Source organism: Geotrypetes seraphini, chromosome 9 (genome assembly GCF_902459505.1).
Source record: "Geotrypetes seraphini chromosome 9, aGeoSer1.1, whole genome shotgun sequence".
NCBI lineage: Eukaryota > Metazoa > Chordata > Amphibia > Gymnophiona > Dermophiidae > Geotrypetes > Geotrypetes seraphini.
In genome coordinates, this window is record NC_047092.1 from 127,059,521 (window position 1) to 127,077,720 (window position 18,200).

General features: G+C 49.2%; 1 protein-coding gene across 4 annotated transcripts in view; it reads right to left on the reverse strand.

Moving 5' to 3' along the window:
- Positions 1-8,829: 8,829 nt before the first annotated feature.
- SAP130 (Sin3A associated protein 130) overlaps positions 8,830-18,200 on the reverse strand; it is a 239,210-nt gene continuing 229,839 nt past the window's right edge. For all 4 annotated transcript variants that reach the window (XM_033958364.1, XM_033958365.1, XM_033958367.1 and 1 more), the window contains one exon: positions 8,830-9,827. In XM_033958364.1, the coding sequence (XP_033814255.1) occupies positions 9,669-9,827 (159 nt within the window). In that variant the 3' untranslated portion in view covers positions 8,830-9,668. The remainder of the gene's footprint in view (positions 9,828-18,200) is intronic.

Consider the following 18,200-nt stretch of genomic DNA (forward strand, 5'->3'; position numbering starts at 1 on the left):
TTTTAGGCCTCTGAATCCCACTGTGTGCCCAGAGCTGAAGGAAAAAATTATGTTCTTACCTGTTAATTTTCTTTCCTTTAGACACAGCAGATAAATCCAGAGATTAGTGGGATAGCACACATCGACCATCAGGTGGAGATAGAGAACTGATGAACAGGTGGTTGTCTTGGATAGAACGTCTCCTGCAGCTTCAGTATTGCTCTTTGCCCAAGCATCCGGAACCAGAAAATTCTCAGAGTGCAAAAAACATCTTTCCCATAACAAATTTCAAAGATATTAATGCAGAACACAACTATCAACCATAACAAAACTTCTGAAACTTGCTAAAGATAAACCGACAGACAATATTCAGAAAGGGCGGGGCTCTGGATTCATCTGCTGCGACTAAAGGAAAGAAAATTAACAGGTAAGAACATAATTTTTCCTTCCTTAGCAACAGCAGTAGATGAATCCAGAGACTAGTGGGATATAGCAAAGCAATCCTTAATCTGGGTGGGAAGCAAAAGCCGCCTCCACGATGACCGAAGCACCGAAAGAAGTCTCCGCATGCGCTGCCAAAGGTATTCTTAGAAGACCAAGTAGCCGCACAACAAATCTCTTCCAAAGAAAATCCTCTAGACTCAGCCCAGGAAGTAGCTATCGCTCTAGTTGAATGAGCATGAAGACCTTCTGGTAACCGCTTCCCCGCTATCAAGTAAGTGGAAGCAATGATCTCCCTGATCCACCTAGCAATGGAAGCTTTGGACGCTGCCATACCTTTGTTGCGTCCCGCGAACAGCACAAAGAGGTGATGATCTGAACGTCAAAAGTCGTTAGTAACCTGCAGATAGTGAAGAAGAATTCTACGCACATCCAGGAAACGGAGTGAAGAGAAGCGTGCCCCCCCCCAATTCTGCTTCTGAAAAGCAGGGAGACTGGTTGACATGGAAGGAAGAGACAACCTTCGTAAGAAACGATGGTACAGTCCGAATCGAGACCTCTGAATCTGAAATTCGTAAAAAAGAGTCTCTATATGACAACGCCTGCAACTCAGAAACCCGCCAGGCTGAAGCCATAGCTACAAGAAGCACTGCTTTCAATGTGACATCTTTTAGAGTCGCATTGGACAAAGACTCAAATGGAGCCTTCTGTAAGCCTCCAAGGACTACCTTAAGGCTCCACTCTGGACGAATATGTTGTACTCCTTTCAGAATGCGAACTACATCAGGCTGAGAAGCAAGGGAAGATCGAGACACGTGGCCTCTGTAACAAGCAATTGCTGCTACTTGAACTTTAAGAGATTTGTACGCCAAGCCCTTGGCAACTCCATCCTGTAGAAAAGATAGAATGTTAGCTAAAGAAGCATGGAAAGGTGAAATAACTTGTTCAGAATAACCCTTACGTCTCAGTCGTGACCTTTCAAGAGCCAGGCCGTAAGACCAAAGTGGGATGGATTTTCCATGTTGATCAGACCCTGATGAAGTAAATCCGGAGTCACCGGAAACCGCAATTGTTCGCCTGTCGAGAGGCTCATCAGATCTGCATACCACAGTCGACGCAGCCAGTCTGGAGCTACCAATATCACCGAGCCCTGAAATCGAGCTACACGAGGAGCACATGATTTATCATCGGCCAAGGGGGAAACACATAAATAAGACGACCGCGAGGCCAAGACAAAGCCAACGTGTCTACCCCCTCTGACTCCCGCTCCCTGTGTCTGCTGAAGAACAAAGGAAGCTTTGCATTTCAAGACAAGGCCATGAGGTCTATTTCTGGAATGCCCCATCGCTGCACCAGCAGCTGGAATGCCTGAGTGGAGAGTTCCCATTCTCCGGGATCTAGAAGATTTCTGCTGAGGAAGCCTGAACATTTGCTTGTCCAGCATTGTGAGCCGCTGAGAGAAGAGGAAGATGAGCTTCCGCCCACTGAAGCAGAACCATTGCCTCGCTTGCCAATTGAGGACTGTGAGTACCCCCTGTCTGTTGATATATGCTATTGCCGTGACACTGTCCGAAAAGACCCTGGTCGGCCGATTCTGAATCAAGGCCTGAAATGGTAGAAGCGCCAGCCAGATCGCCCGCAACTCAGGAGATTGATGGAGCACTGAGCCTCTTCCCATGACCAGACCCCCCTGTGCTGAGGACTGAAGGTACTGAGCCCCCCAACCCAACAGACTGGCATCCGTAGAAATTATGATCCAGTCCGGCGATTCCAGTGGCACACCTTTGAACATATTGGTCTCGTTGATCCACCAATTCATGCTGAGCGACACTTGAGGAGTCTAGCATAGTCGACGATTGTAATCCTGAGACACTGGGGACTACCGGGAGAGAAATGATTGCTGCAGTGGTCTCATGTGAAAGCGAGCCCAAGGCACTACTTTCAGAGCTGCCATCATCGATCCGAGAACTTGCACATAATCCCACACTCTCTGAGTGGGAGACTGTAGAAGGAGACAAACTTGAGACTGTAACTAACTTCTCTCCCCGAGCTCTGGGTAGAAGACTTTCCCCATCTTCATATCGAACAATACCCCCAGATGTTCCAATGATTGGGAGGGGATAAGAGAGCTCTTTGGAAAGTCGACTACCCATCCCAAAGATTGAAGAAGTGAACGTACTCTTTGGGTCAAAGAGGCCTGAATTAACCAGTCGTCCAGGTAAGGATGAACATGAATGCCCTCCTTGCGAAGAAACGCCGCCACTATTACCATCACCTTTGAAAATGTCCTTGGAGCCGTGGCAAGGCCAAAAGGCATTACCTGAAACTGAAAGTTCTGGCCGAGAACGGAAAAGCGAAGAAACCACTGATGCGGTGTCCAAATGGGAATATGCAAGTAGGCTTCTTTGAGATCTAGCGCTGTAAGGAACTCTCCTGGATGAACCGCTGCAATAACCGATCTTATTGTTTCCATGCGGAAATGTCTGATGTTGAGAAACTGATTGACCCGCTTGAGATTGAGCACCAGTCTGACCGATCCTCCCTTTTTGGGCATTATAAAGTAAATGAAATATCTTCCCTGGCCCCTTTGCTCTGGAGGAACTGGAATTACCGCCCCTAGTTCCAGAAGGGTGACTCGCACTGATTCCCTCTTGGCTGCCCCTGAACACGGGGACACCAAGAAAGAATCGGCGATGGGAGAAGAAAATTCTAATTTGTAACCTTCTTGAATAATATCCAATACCCATTGATCGGACGTTATCTTTGCCCACTCCACCAAAAAGTAAGACAGCCGAACCCCGATGGGAATGGCGGAGAGAGCCGAGTCCCCGTCATTGAGCATTTCGTAAGGCTGGGGTACAGGCTGGTTGAGCGGTTGGGGGTTTTGTAGGACAAAAGGAATTCTTTTGCTGATACCTAGGATTGGAATTAAAAGAGGAATCATAAGATGGTGGAAAATACAGCTTCCCAGGTCTATATTTTCTAATATCCCAGAAGTGGGGTTTGGGAGTCACAAGCTTCAAAGGTCCCTTAGGTTTATCTTCCGGTAATCTCTACGTTTTGGAATCACCGAAATCTTTGACCAACTTGTCTAAATCTTCATCAAACAAAAGACGACCCTTAAAAGGGAGCCTCATGAGCCTAAGTTTAGAGGCCGCATCTGCAGCCCAATGACAGAGCCATAACAATCTGCGAGAAACTACCGAAAGAGACATTTGTTTTGCAGAAGCACGAATAATATCATATAATGCATCCACCAAATAAGCTAAACCTGTTTCCATATCCGGAAAGTCAGATGGAACAGTCATCCCTGACTCCAACATGGTATCCGTCATTCGCTGCGCCCATTGTAGACAAGCTTTTGCCGCATAGGAACTACACACTGTAAGTAGGCTTGCAATGTAAGTGCCGCTATATCAAAGGAAAGTTTAAGCTTAGCTTCAAGTTTCCTATCCTGGGAGTCTTTTGAGCGCTACACATCCCTCAACCGGCAAAGTAGTCTTTTTGGTAATCAACTGTTGCATAGCCTTTGCCACACGAAGACCTGCCTCTGGCGTGTCCCATTGGGCGGAAATAAGTTCTGTCATAGCTTCGTGGACCGGAAATGTCTTAGGCGGTTTTCTCGTGCCCGTCATAAGAGAGTTAGCTGACTCTGAGACCTATGGATCCGCTTGAGATATTTTTAAACCTTGCAATGCTTTAGAAATAAAGTATGATAATTCCTCCTTATGGAAAAGATGGAGAACTGTGGGATCATCCACCTCCCTACCTAGTGCCTCATCTAACTCTAAATCTGCTATATCCCTATCTGCTAGAGATTCAGGAGGAGGAAGGGATAACGTGGATTCCAATGGATTGTCCCCTCCATCTATAGGGGCTACTCTGCGATGTTTAGCTGCTTGCAAACCCTGCTGAGATTGAGTAACCGGGACTTGAGGAAAAGCAGCTAAATTACCCTCCCCCTGAAGTGCAGGCTGAGCGCTCTGCAATAGAAATGCTTTATGCAAAAGCATCACAAATTCGGGGGGAAAACGGCAAATGCTGTGTCTGATAATTCACAGCAGTCAAATTCTGGGCCATGTCAGCTGGTTGGAGTTCTGCCGCTAGAGCCAACTTCTGCCCCGCAGTTATGTCTGCCCTGCCGCTACAGCTGAATCCTGCTCTGCCGCTAAATCTGACACCTCGCTGAGGAGAGAAACCGCTGTCGGCAGCGAAAGCCCACTATCCATCAGTTAATTGCTTTGAAACGCTGCCGCAGAGGCTGTTGCTGCCGACAGAGCCAGGGAAAACAAACTCGCGTCTTTCGGGTGGGAAAGTGCTGACTGAACCGGCGCCATATTTATATCTTCCCCTGAAGAATCCGCGCACCCTGTACAGCATAAACCCGACAGTGTTCGGTGCTTCCCACAGTGGGAACACTGTTTAACAGCTTCTGCTGCCATACTCCACCAAATAAAAAATAAAACTCCTCACTCGCAGCACACTAAGAACCGCCGGCCAACTAGTAAGAAACCCAATTAACAGAACAAAATAACAGGAGTCTTACCTGAAATGACAAAACCGCTCCACACAGGAAGTTTTGAAGAGAGTAGTAGCTGTAGACTGCTTACAAAGTAAAAGACAGCTACTCAAATTTGGAAGCTCCCCATTTCCTTTATTTTTTTTTTTTAAGGGAAAGAAGAAATACTGGCTCTAAGAGGAGGGTGAGGCAGGGACCTGGGGGGGCCCAGGTGTAACCTCTAAAGTCGGCACCGTTCATCCGAACACCCCTTTCTCACTGAAGAGAATTCACAACAGGAGAGCAGATGACCATAGACAGCCAGAATTCAGGAGTTATTAGAATAGCGACCATGACCTGCTGGGAGATAGAGCATACTGAAGCTGCAGGAGACGTTCCATCCAAGACGACCACCTGTTAATCAGTTCTCTATCTCTACCTGCTGGTCGATGTGTACTATCCCACTAGTCTCTGAATTCATCTGCTGCTGTTGCTAAAGAAAGGTGAATTTTTGAAGGAGTGGTGTGGGCGGGATGTGGGTCAACCTAGACTTAGTTGTACTGCAGGGATAACTGAAAGTTTTATGAAGCAGCCTGGACAGAACTTATATGTTGTGACTTAGACGATCTAAAAATAGGTCTAAGTGCCCAGAAGTTATCCAAAGTGCCCAGATAACCACTGCAGACACAAAGTACAGACTCCCCCCTCCCCCTCCCACACACAGTGATCACAGACCCCCCACATACCGCCATAAAAATCGGAATAAAAACGTACATACCTGCCTCCAGAACATCACCACCTGGCATAGGAAAGCCTAGTAGAGCTACACAGAGGTCTCTTAAGTAGCCTGGGGGTTTGGGCTAGTGAACCATAGAGAGGAGGACCTAGGCCTATAAGCTACTCTAACCACTACATTCATGATGGAAAATATGAGTCCACCAAAAAAAACCCAAACCCTACTGTACTGCCATATAGGTGGCACCTGCAGCCATAAGGGCTATTGGGGTGGTAGATAGTAGGTTTTCGTGGTGTTTGGGGGGGGCTCACCATGACCTGCAAGAGAGTTGTGGTGAGATGTTTATGTGACACCCTTTTTGTGAAGTTCACAGCAGTGCCCTGTAAGGTGCCCCATTACAATTTTGTCATGTCTGGGTGGCCAGTCCATCACTTTGCTGGCCCCTCCCACATGCAAAAGGTATTGTTCTAAGCGTTTGGGACTTGGACGAGAATGTAGTATAAAGATAGACATAGCAGTCTGGACGATCAAATGGCTGGACATAGAAGTAGACGATTTTCGAAAAAATAAAAATTTGGAAGTATTTTTCAAGAATAGACTTTGGAAGCTGCCAACTTTGGGTGACTAGTGCCTTAGGCCCAAAACAGACAGATATTTGTTTTCATTATGCCCCTCTACCTGTTCGGTATTTCAAGAAGTTCCACTGATAGAACTCAATCTGGGTTAGATCTCACTGAATTTTTGGAGAACTCATTGGAAGTTATAACTGAGAGTACCACCATGTTACTGACATTTGCCTTAGAATTATATAGAAATAATAGATTTTGTCTGTACTTTCAACATATGGAACAGTTTTTTGGGGGTTCTAAAATTCAAATTTTTCCTGATTTAGCTTGTGATAGCCAGAAGAGCTAGAGAGAATTATTTTAAGATCAATTTATTTAGAGATGATTCTTATCCTTGAGGCCTGAAGTTCTCTCCTTGGGTGGATCTTTTGTTTTAAATTTTTCTTGTAGGTTCCCAGTATCATTAAATGCAGCTAATCGTGCTTTCTTTGAACCCAAGAAATTGCTAGAATTTATTGTTGTGAATGAAGGAAAAAGATGTACCTTTGAATTAACCTACATGATAGTAAAATGCTGTTAGATTGGCTGTGTTAATCTTGTCTGTCTTATGTAATCAGATTAGATTACTTAATTTTTTTCTATTATTTTATTTCCTTGTATCTTGGTTTGGTGATTAGTGGACTAAATTTTTTGTAGTTTTCCTTGTGTTTCTAAATAGAAAGGATATTTGCTTTATTTTCCATTATCATTTATAAGTTTGTTCTATGAACGAGTAAGATAAATGATTATAAATAAAAAAAAAAAAAGAAATACTGAGTTCCAGGCTGCACCACCCTTACACTAGTGATATCACTGGTTCAGTTCAGCTTTTCATCTCCATCTGCTGGTAGGGGGATACAATCTATTGATCTGGACAAGTACAACAGGATGAAAAAAAGTAGTTTCGAGAATGAAATGATGCAAATTGTCAGGTAGGTTCCTCATGGCAAATGAGATATAACGTGGATAAGTATAAAGTGATGCATGTCGGTAACAAAAAGCTTATACACGAATACAGGATGTCCAGTGCAGTAGTCTGAGAAACCCCCCAGGAAAGAGACTTGGGAGTACTGGTCGACAAGTCAATGAAGCCATCCGCGCAATGTGCAGCGGTGGCGATAAAGGCGAACGGAATGCTAGGAATGATTAAGATGGGGATCACGAACAGATCGGAAAAGGTTATCATGCCGCTGTACCGGGCCATGGTACGCCCCCCACCTGGAATACTGCATCCAGCACTGGTCGCTGTACATGAAAAAGGACACAGTACTACTCAAAAGGGTCCAGAGAAGACTGACTAAAATGATTAAGGGGCTGGAGGAGTTGCCGTACAGTGAGATATTAGAAAAACTAGGCTTCTTCTACCTTGAAAAGAGGAGAATGAGAGGGGACATGATCAAAACATTCAAGATAATGAAGGGAATAGACTTAATAGATAAAGACAGGTTGTTCACCCTCTCAAGGTAGAGAGAACTAGAGCGCACTCTAAAGTTAAAAGGGGATAGATTCCGTACAAACGAAAGGAAGTTCTTCTTCACCCAGAGAGGGGTAGAAAACTGGAACACTCTTCTGGAGGCTGTTATAGGTGAAAACACCCTCCAGAGATTCAAGACAAAGATAGACAAGTTCCTTCTGAACCAGAACGTATGCAGGTAAGGCTAGTTTCAGTTAGGGCACTGGTCTTTGACCTAAGGGCCGCCATGGGAGCACAATGGACCACTGGTCTGACCCAGCAGCGGCAATTCTTATGTTCTCATTGTGGTGTAGTAGCATGTTATTCATCCGCACTGTGCTCAATCTGACACTACACCACAATGAGAACATAAGGACATAAGAATTGCCGCTGCTGGGTCAGACCAGTGGTCCATCGTGCTCCCACAGCAGCCCTTAGGTCAAAGACCAGTGCCCTAACTGAGACTAGCCTTACCTGCATATGTTCTGGTTCAGAAGGAACTTGTCCAACTTTGTCTTGAATCCTTGGAGGGTGTTTCCACCTATACTTCCAAATTTTTATTTTTTCGAAAATCGTCTACTTCTATGTCCAGCCATTTGATCGTCCAGACTGCTATGTCTATCTTTATACTACATACAATACAGTAGTACAGTACAGTACAGTACAGTAGTACAATAGTACAGTACAGTGAGAGTGTGGTGCAGAGGTCTCGGCACCCTGGGGCTATGGGTTCAAATCCACACTGCTCCTTGTGACCCTGGACAAGTCACCTAATTCCCTCATTGCCCCAGGTACATTAGATAGATTGTGAGTCAACTAGGACAGATGAAAAATTCTTCAGTACCTGAATAAATTCATGTAAACTGTTCTGAGATCCCTTGGGAGAATGATATACAGAACTGAATAAATAAATACATCCATAAACTGCCACCAAGGATTTTACATCACTAATGGCAGTGTCAGAGAATGCTATTAAGAGAGCAAACAGCATGTATGCTAAAGGTACAGAAAAAAATCTCCGTCTATGAATATAGGAAAACTTTACAACCTACAGAGCTGGTTTTCACCTCTCCTACTACATCTTAAAACATAAACAAGTAGGTCATTACTCTTCGTTCTTGTTGACATAGCTACTACAACTATGTACACAATTTTATTCAACAGTAGATGATGCATGTATGAAATATGCACTTTTTTTTTTTTTTTTTACAAAAAAAACCGTCATGCAGTTTTAGTGCAGTGTCACTTGTACAAAAAAAACCTTCAAGTCTTTTATTCTTGGTTTCCAGATGTGATAAAGATATATACACACACGCATACCAACACCCACACACAACAGCATCACATCACCTATGTTAGTACTGCACTGTTCCGAGTCCAACATAGCACAAATCTGAGAGACAAATTCAAAAGACTACATAGACTCATTACCTCTGGGAAATGGCTCTTAACACATTTATAATAAAAGCTAGTAATTCTGAACCATTTCCAACCAATTGTGGTGAAGAGTACACAATACACACAGTTCTGGGTTACAAACAAAACTGAAACAGATAAGATAGTGCCCTTACTACTTTAGAGGCAAGGTGCTCCGAAATATGTGCCTGCTGGCCTGGCACTCCACGATAAATACACCCCATCCTAGACAGGGCAAAGTTGTGAAAAAAGCACTGAATGCTCATTATCAGTGTTGTAGTCTACATTCCACTCCTGTTACAAGGTGCTCAAAATTAGAGCATTAAAGAAAGAGGATGAGACTTGTATCCATACGAAGGGTTGTTGGATATCTGGTCGATTGGCACTCTTAGACCGCAAATGTCCTTTTTGCCTTTTTTACTGTTCTCCTTGCTTTTCAGTACTTGGTAACTTGTCTTTGGATGCACCATTTAAAAAAAAAAAAAATACATTACCCCCTATCCCAGTGTCTGTTCCCCATGATTCCTCTGTCCTTAGATCTCATGCCTTTTCCTTCCGCTTTAACTTTGATACTTTTTTGATAGTTCCATTCTTATTCAGAAGTTTTAGGACACGGTCCTTGTGATCTAGAACTTTCAGCATGGAATCTCGTGCCTCACTGATTTGATCTATCACAAGTTTACAGCGCTGCATGTTCCCCTAAAAAAAAATAAAATAATAATAATAATAAATATATACATATACACACATAGAACAGTCATTATTGGGCTATAGATTATTATACTACTTTCTTTCTCAAGTCTCTGCAGGATGTAGTAGTGCATGCACATGTAGCACAGTTAACAGAGGGCTATTTTACACTTCTGCATGCTCTCTTGAGACAAAATGCATGCAGACATAGCAAGCTCTTGAAGGACTACCGTATTTTCACGCAAATAACACGCACCCGTATAAAACGCGCACACGAATATAGCGCGCAGAAATCACGATGATTTGCACAAAAACTTTGATATACCGCGCTCACGGGTATACCGCGCATGCTGCCCGACGCTCCTTTCGCCCGCCCTGACTTTCCGTGCGCTGTCCCGACTCTCCGTTCACCCCCCCTGACTTCCGTGCACTGTCCCCCCTTGAAGGTCTGTCCCCATCCTGAAAGCCTGATGCCCCCCCCCCGACGTCCGATACATCCCTCCCCCCCCCCCCCCGAAGGACCGCCGACTCCCCAACAATATCGGGCCAGGAGGGAGCCCAAATCCTCCTGGCCACGGCGACCCCCTAACCCCACCCCGCACTACATTACGGGCAGGAGGGATCCCAGGCCCTCCTGCCCTCGACGCAAACCCCCCTCCCCCCCAAGAACCTCCGACCGCCCCCCAGCCGACCCGCGATCCCCCTGGCGACCCCCACGACCCCCCCACCCCCCTTCCCCGTACCTTTGGTAGTTGGGCCAGAAGGGAGCCCAAACCCTCCTGGCCACGGCGACCCCCTAACCCCACCCCGCACTACATTACGGGCAGGAGGGATCCCAGGCCCTCCCGCCCTCGACGCAAACCCCCCTCCCCCCCAAGAACCTCCGACCGCCCCCCAGCCGACCCGCGATCCCCCTGGCGCCCCCCACGACCCCCCCACCCCCCTTCCCCGTACCTTTAGTAGTTGGCCGGACAGACGGGAGCCAAACCCGCCTGTCCGGCAGGCAGCCAACGAAGGAATGAGGCCGGATTGGCCCATCCATCCTAAAGCTCCGCCTACTGGTGGGGCCTAAGGCGCGTGGGCCAATCAGAATAGGCACATTGGGCCCATGTGCCTCAGGCCGCGCCCCCAGGTGGGACCTAAGGCTCCAGGGCCTATTCTGATTGGCCCACGCGCCTTAGGCCCCACCAGTAGGCGGAGCTTTAGGATGGATGGGCCAATCCGGCCTCATTCCTTCGTTGGCTGCCTGCCGGACAGGCGGGTTTGGCTCCCGTCTGTCCGGCCAACTACTAAAGGTACGGGGAAGGGGGGTGGGGGGGTCGTGGGGGTCGCCAGGGGGATCGCGGGTCAGCTGGGGGGCGGTCGGAGGTTCTTGGGGGGGAGGGGGGTTTGCGTCGAGGGCAGGAGGACCTGGGATCCCTCCTGCCCGTAATGTAGTGCGGGGTGGGGTTAGGGGGTCGCCGTGGCCAGGAGGGTTTGGGCTCCCTTCTGGCCCAACTACCAAAGGTACGGGGAAGGGGGGTGGGGGGGTCGTGGGGGTCGCCAGGGGGATCGCGGGTCGGCTGGGGGGCGGTCGGAGGTTCTTGGGGGGGAGGGGGGTTTGCGTCGGGGGCAGGAGGGCCTGGGATCCCTCCTGCCCGTAATGTAGTGCGGGGTGGGGTTAGGGGGTCGCCGTGGCCAGGAGGGTTTGGGCTCCCTTCTGGCCCAACTACCAAAGGTACGGGGAAGGGGGGTGGGGGGGTCGTGGGGGTCGCCAGGGGGATCGCGGGTCGGCTGGGGGGCGGTCGGAGGTTCTTGGGGGGGAGGGGGGTTTGCATCGAGGGCAGGAGGGCCTGGGATCCCTCCTGCCCGTAATGTAGTGCGGGGTGGGGTTAGGGGGTCGCCGTGGCCAGGAGGATTTGGGCTCCCTCCTGGCCCGATATTGTTGGGGAGTCGGCGGTCCTTCGGGGGGGGGGGGGAGGGATGTATCGGACGTCGGGGGGGGGGCATCAGGCTTTCAGGATGGGGACAGACCTTCAAGGGGGGACAGTGCACGGAAGTCAGGGGGGGTGAACGGAGAGTCGGGACAGCGCACGGAAAGTCAGGGCGGGCGAAAGGAGCGTCGGGCAGCATGCGCGGTATACCCGTGAGCGCGGTATATCAAAGTTTTTGTGCAAATCATCGTGATTTCTGCGCGCTATATTCGTGTGCGCGTTTTATACGGGTGCGTGTTATTTGCGTGAAAATACGGTAGTCCTTCAAGAGCTTGCTATGTCCTGCCGGGGGGGGGGGATGTATCGGACGTCGGGGAGTCGGCCGGGCAAGAGGGCTTGGGCTCCCTCTTGCTCCGATCGTGGATGCGGGTGTGGGTGGGAGCGCGTGCGAGCGGTCGTTCGGGGTGGGGGTGCGAGTGGTCCTGCCGGGGGGGGGGGATGTATCGGACGTCGGGGAGTCGGCCGGGCAAGAGGGCTTGGGCTCCCTCTTGCTCCGATCGTGGATGCGGGTGCGGGTGGGAGCGCGTGCGAGCGGTCGTTCGGGGTGGGGGTGCGAGCGGTCCTGCTGGGGGGGTGAATCGGGCGTCGGGCGGGGTGGGAACTATGTTTTAAAACTTTGGTATACCGCGCTCACGCATATAACGCGCGAGGGGTATGCGCGGTAGGTAAAAACGCGTATAACGCGCGCGTTATATGCGTGAAAATACGGTATATAAAAATAGAGGTGGCATACCTATTCACCAATACCATTAAATTTTAAGCAATACTTTTATATTTTAAGCAGTTGCTGATGTTATATTGTCCTGGTAGAGCACTGCGTTCAGAAACATCGACTAAAGCAGTGTTCTTCAACCTTTTTACACCCGTGGACCGGCAGAAATAAAAGAATTATTTTGTGGACCGGCAAACTACTAAGACCGAAATAAAAAAACACATTTTCGCCCCGTCTCCGCAAGCTCGGTCCCCACAAACCATCTAATCCCATCTGCACAAGCCTCAGTTATGATTTTATATTGAACGTCTTTTATTAAAGTATAAAAAGAAACAATATTCTGTACAATTGTCATTTTATAAATATAAATATTCAGAGCAAGGACCAACAAAACCCCTGTCTCCCCTCCCCTTCATATATATCCCCTCTACTATCAAGAAAACTGAACAAGCCAAATTATTACAGAACTAGTCTTTAAGCCCGTTACATTAACGGGTGCTAGAATAGATGTGTCTGTCTGTCTGTGTTTCTTTATCTCTCTCTCCTTGGCCGCTGTCTGTATCCTTCTGTCTCCCCCTCCCCCCCGAGCAAAGCTGTCTGCCCCCAGCACCCACCTCCCCCCAAATGTCTCTCCATGGCCCTCTTCTGTCTTCCCCCCCAGAGCAAAGCTGTCTGTCCCCAGCACCCCTCCCCCCAAAGCAGCCCCCTTTCCCTATCTCTCCATGGCCCCTTCTGTCTCCCCCCCAGCACACCCCTCCCCCCTAACCCTCTCCCTGTCTCTCCATGGCCCCTTCTGTCTTCCCCCCCAGAGCAAAGCTGTTTGCGGGCGGCTCCTTGACCAATCCGCGCTTACAACGGCCCCACACTCGCGGTCTGGCTGGCTCCCCCACCAAAGCCCTTCGCAGCGGCAGCCCCTCCCCCTCAAGACACATTTCAAATCTGACATATTGTAATCACAAAACAGAAAATACAATTATTTTTCTTACCTTTTGTTGTCTGGTCATTATTCATATCATGTAGGGGTCCCAGGCTATGGTTGGCTTTTGATAACTCGCTTGCCAGGGCCCCTTCTTTCTTCTTCCCTCCCTCCATCCTGGCAGCTGAAGACAGGCACCTCCCCCCAGTGGTCTGAGACAGGAGTGAGCATGCACAATGCGCAGATAGTGAGTTAGGAGAGGGTCTGAGGGCAAAGAGGGGCTCAACAGCGCACAACCACCTTTCCTTCCCTCCCTCCATCAGGTGCAGTGCAGCTCCACCAATGTTAAAAGGAGCCGCGTCGAAATCGGAGGCCTGCCATTGCCGTAGCACTTTCCCCTCTGCCTTGTTTTCAATTGTACCTGCTTTCTTCTGAGTTTCCCCTGTCTTAATGTGTAATTGGACTTTCAGACAGTTGCGTCGGTTATTGTCGGTTACCTGGTTACGGATGGATCGCAAAAAAAGGAGGAGGGGGTGGGCACTTGGAGAATATCTGTCGGGGGAGTTTTGTTTTTGTGAGCAGCGGGCGTAGTGTTTCAGGTGGGAAAGAGTCCCGCCTCCTTTTTTGGTTTAGGCCCATGCAGGAGGAGCTGAAAACAGGGCTGGGGGCTCGGTAGGTGGTGGAAGAAGGCTGGGGAGCCGCTCGATGGATCGCAAAAAAAGGAGGAGGGGGTGGGCACTCGGAGAAGGGAGCCGTTTTCAAAGGCGCCCCCGCGGCTCCTCTCATGCGCTGCAGTTGCGTTGGAAGATGAGAGAGGAGCCGCGGCGGTGGCTTTGTGGGTCGATGAGAGAGGAGCTGTGGCGGTGGCTTTGTGGGTCCGTGGTCAGACTCTCTGTAAAGCGCCGCAAGGGAGCCATTTTCAAAGGCGCCCCCGCGGCTCCTCTCATGAGCTGCAGTTGTGTCGGAAGATGAGAGAGGAGCCGCGGCGGCGGCTTTGTGGGTCCATAGTCAGAGAGAAGGCTGGGGACTCGCGCATGCGCATTCCTGCGGCCACAGACCTACAGCGCACGGAACACGCAAATAGGACTGCGCATGCGCGGCTAGCTTTTTATTATATAGGATGCTACACAGAAATATCATGCTAACAGAATACTGCAGTCACACATGATAGGAATAGTGTTAGGCTTTGCAGTCCCCAGTTATGTCTCTAGCAGGATATATATTTCAAATCTGATATATTGTAATGACAAAATAGAAATAAAATGATTTTTTCCTACCTTTTGTGGTCTCTGCTTTCATCTTCTTTCCACTCTTCCTTCCAGCATCTGCCCATTCCATCCAATGTCTGGCCTCTCCCCCTTCCATGTGTATCTGCCCCTCTCCCCTTTCCATCCAGCCTGTGCCTCCTCTCTCCTTTTTACATCATTCATTCCAGCTTCACTGTTTTCTTCATTTTTATCTCTCCTACACCAGATCTAGCATCTTTATCCCTCTCTTATTTCTCTGCTGACCCCCTTTCCAGCATCAATTTCTCTCTACTTTCTCATTCCTGTCTCTCCCCTTTCCCTCCTCTAATCTCCCTGCCAGCTGTTTCCTTCCTTTTTACCTTCTCCCTTCCCTCCTCCCCCCTATCCAACAGTAGCTCTCTTCCCATCTCTTTCCCTCTTCCCCTCCCAGCAGCATCTCTCTTTCTACCTCTCTCCAGGTGCAGTAGCAGCTCTCCCTTTATCCATCAGCTTCCCAGCCTCCAACAGTAGCTTCCTCTCCTTCCAGCAGCTCTCAATACTTGCCTGCAGCAGTGATTTCCTTAGGCAGCCTTGGGTCCTCTGAGGAAAGGGGAAGTTGCCAAAGTGAATCACTGCCCTGGTAAGTACAGAGCTGCTAGGAGAAGAGACAGCCACTGTTGAAGGCTCCCCATGATCTTACTACTGCTGTGCCCTGCACATTTGCGACCCCCCCCCCCCCCAAGCCGGCAAAAACAGCTTTGCACCGCAGGCCCTGCTGCTCAAGACGAGCCGGAGGCCCCTACCCACCGCATCCTGCACGTGGGCAGACTCTCAGCTCAAACGCTGCTAATGGCCCCAATCGACACGCTGACCTCCCCGCGCACGCTGACCATCTCCTCTCTGCCTGCATTTTCCCCGCGGCCCTCTTCGGCGACTCAGCAGGGGCAGCGATCAAGACAGGCTGCCAATGTCGGGACCTTCCCTCTCTGAGTCCCGCCTATTTTGTTTCAACTTCCTGTTTCCGCATAGGCGAGGCTCACAGAGGGAATGCCCGACGTCGGCAGCTTGTCTTGATCGCCCGAGGCTGGGAGGAACAGAAGATTTCCGAACACCACCGGGGCAGGAAATTTAATGGCGTCCATCTCGCCGGTCCTGTGCGGACCGGCAGGAATTTTCTGCGGACCGGCGATTGAAGAACTGTGGACTAAAGCACGATATGCTGAGACTAGAGCAGCTGCTTTTTGTGTGGCAGGTGTTAAAATGTGGAATGCATTGATTGGGCAATTACATCTGTGTGCTGATGGATTGAAATTAAAAAAAAATATGTTTATATAGAATAATTGATGAAGGGTGGGCGGGTAGGGTTTTATCATTAATGGTCTATTAGACTTTATGTGTTAGATTTTATAGTGCTATATTGGAATCAATTTATGATATATATTTGTGCACTTGTTTGATTTAAAAATGAATAAAGAATTTATAATAATAATAAAAAAATATTTAAAATGCAGCTATTTGTATCTATTTTCACGTAAGGAAAGATTCTATTTGTACAGGCAATAGATGGAAGTAGGCAAGAAATGTCATGAAGACTCAGCTTTTTGTAAAGCACAGTTACTTACCGTAACAGGTGTTATCCAGGGACAGCAGGCAGATATTCTTAACGCATGGGTGACGTCACCGACGGAGCCCCGGTACGGACACTTTTAACTAGAAAGTTCTAGATGGCCGCACCGCACATGCGCGAGTGCCTTCCCGCCCGACGGAGGAGAGCGTGGTCCCCAGTTAAGATAAGCCAGCTAAGAAGCCAACCCGGGGAGGTGGGTGGGTCGTAAGAATATCTGCCTGCTGTCCCTGGATAACACCTGTTACGGTAAGTAACTGTGCTTTATCCCAGGACAAGCAGGCAGCATATTCTTAACGCATGGGTGACCTCCAAGCTAACAGAGAGGGAGGAGGGATGGTTGGCCATTAGGAAAATAAATTTTGTAACACAGATTGGCCGAAGTGTCCATTCCGTCTGGAGAAGGCATCCAGAAAATAGTGAGTAGTGAATGTGTGAACTGAGGACCAAGTGGCAGCCTTGCAGATTTCCTCGATGGGTATGGATCGGAGGAAAGCCACAGAAGCAGCCATAGCTCTGACCCTGTGGGCCGTGACAGCACCTTCCAGTGAGAGACCAGCCCGAGCATAACAGAACGCAATGCAGGCAGCAAGCCAGTTAGAAAGTGTCCGTTTAGAAACAGGGTGCCCCAGACGGTTGGGGTCAAAGGACAAAAAGAGTTGAGGTGAAGAGCGGTGAGCCCTGGTATGGTCCAGGTAGTATGCAAGGGCCCGCTTACAGTCTAGCGTGTGTAACGCCTGTTCCCCAGGATGAGCATGGGGTTTAGGGAAAAAGACAGGCAATACAATGGACTGGTTGAGGTGGAAGTCCGAGACCACCTTGGGAAGGAATTTAGGGTGGGTACGCAGAACCACCTTGTCATGGTGAAAAATAGTAAAAGGTGGGTCGGTCACCAGTGCATGCAGCTCACTAACCCTCCTGGCAGAGGTGATGGCAATGAGGTAAAGCACCTTCCACGTCAGAAATCTGAGTGAAGTAGTGGCAAGAGGCTCAAATGGAGGTTTCATGAGGGCTGATAAAACCACATTCAGGTCCCAGACGACTGGAGGAGGCTTCAGAGGTGGTTTGACATTGAAGAGGCCTCTCATGAACCGGGAAACCAGTGGATGAGCCATGAGAGGTTTTCCGAGGATAGGCTCATGAAACGCAGTGATGGCACTGAGGTGGACTCTGATTGAGGTAGACTTGAGGCCAGCGTCGGACAGAGAGAGCAAATAGTCCAGTACAGTTTCCACCGCCAACGAGGTGGGGTCGTGGTGATGCAGGAGACACCAAGAGGAGAACCTGGTCCACTTCTGATGGTAACATTGGAGGGTGGCTGGTTTCCTGGAGGCATCCAAAATGCAACGGACAGGCTGAGACAGATTCTCTGGAGAGGTCAGCCCGAGAGAAACCAAGCTGTCAGGTGGAGCGATGACAGGTTGGGATGTAGTAGAGACTGATGCTGCTGCGTAAGTAGAGTAGGAAACACAGGAAGAGGAATGGGCTCCCTGGAGCTGAGCTGGAGCAGGAGGGAGAACCAGTGTTGGCGAGGCCACCGAGGAGCGATGAGAATCATGGTGGCTCTGTCTCTGCGGAGTTTGAATAGCGTCCGCAACATTAGAGGCAGTGGAGGAAAGGCATAGAGGAACCGATCCGTCCAGTCGAGCAGGAATTCATCCGGGGTCAGACGATGAGGAGAGTAGAGTCTGGAGCAGAACTGGGGCAGCTGATGGTTGTGAGGAGCTGCAAAGAGGTCCACCTGAGGAGTGCCCCAGAGAGCAAAGATGGAGTGGAGTGTGGGAGGATCCAAGGCCCACTCGTGAGGTTGAAGGATGCGGCTGAGGTTGTCGGCCAGAGAGTTCTGTTCGCCCTGGATATAGACGGCCTTGAGGAAGAGACTGCGGGCTGTGGCCCAGGTCCAGATGCGGATGGCCTCCTGACAGAGGTGG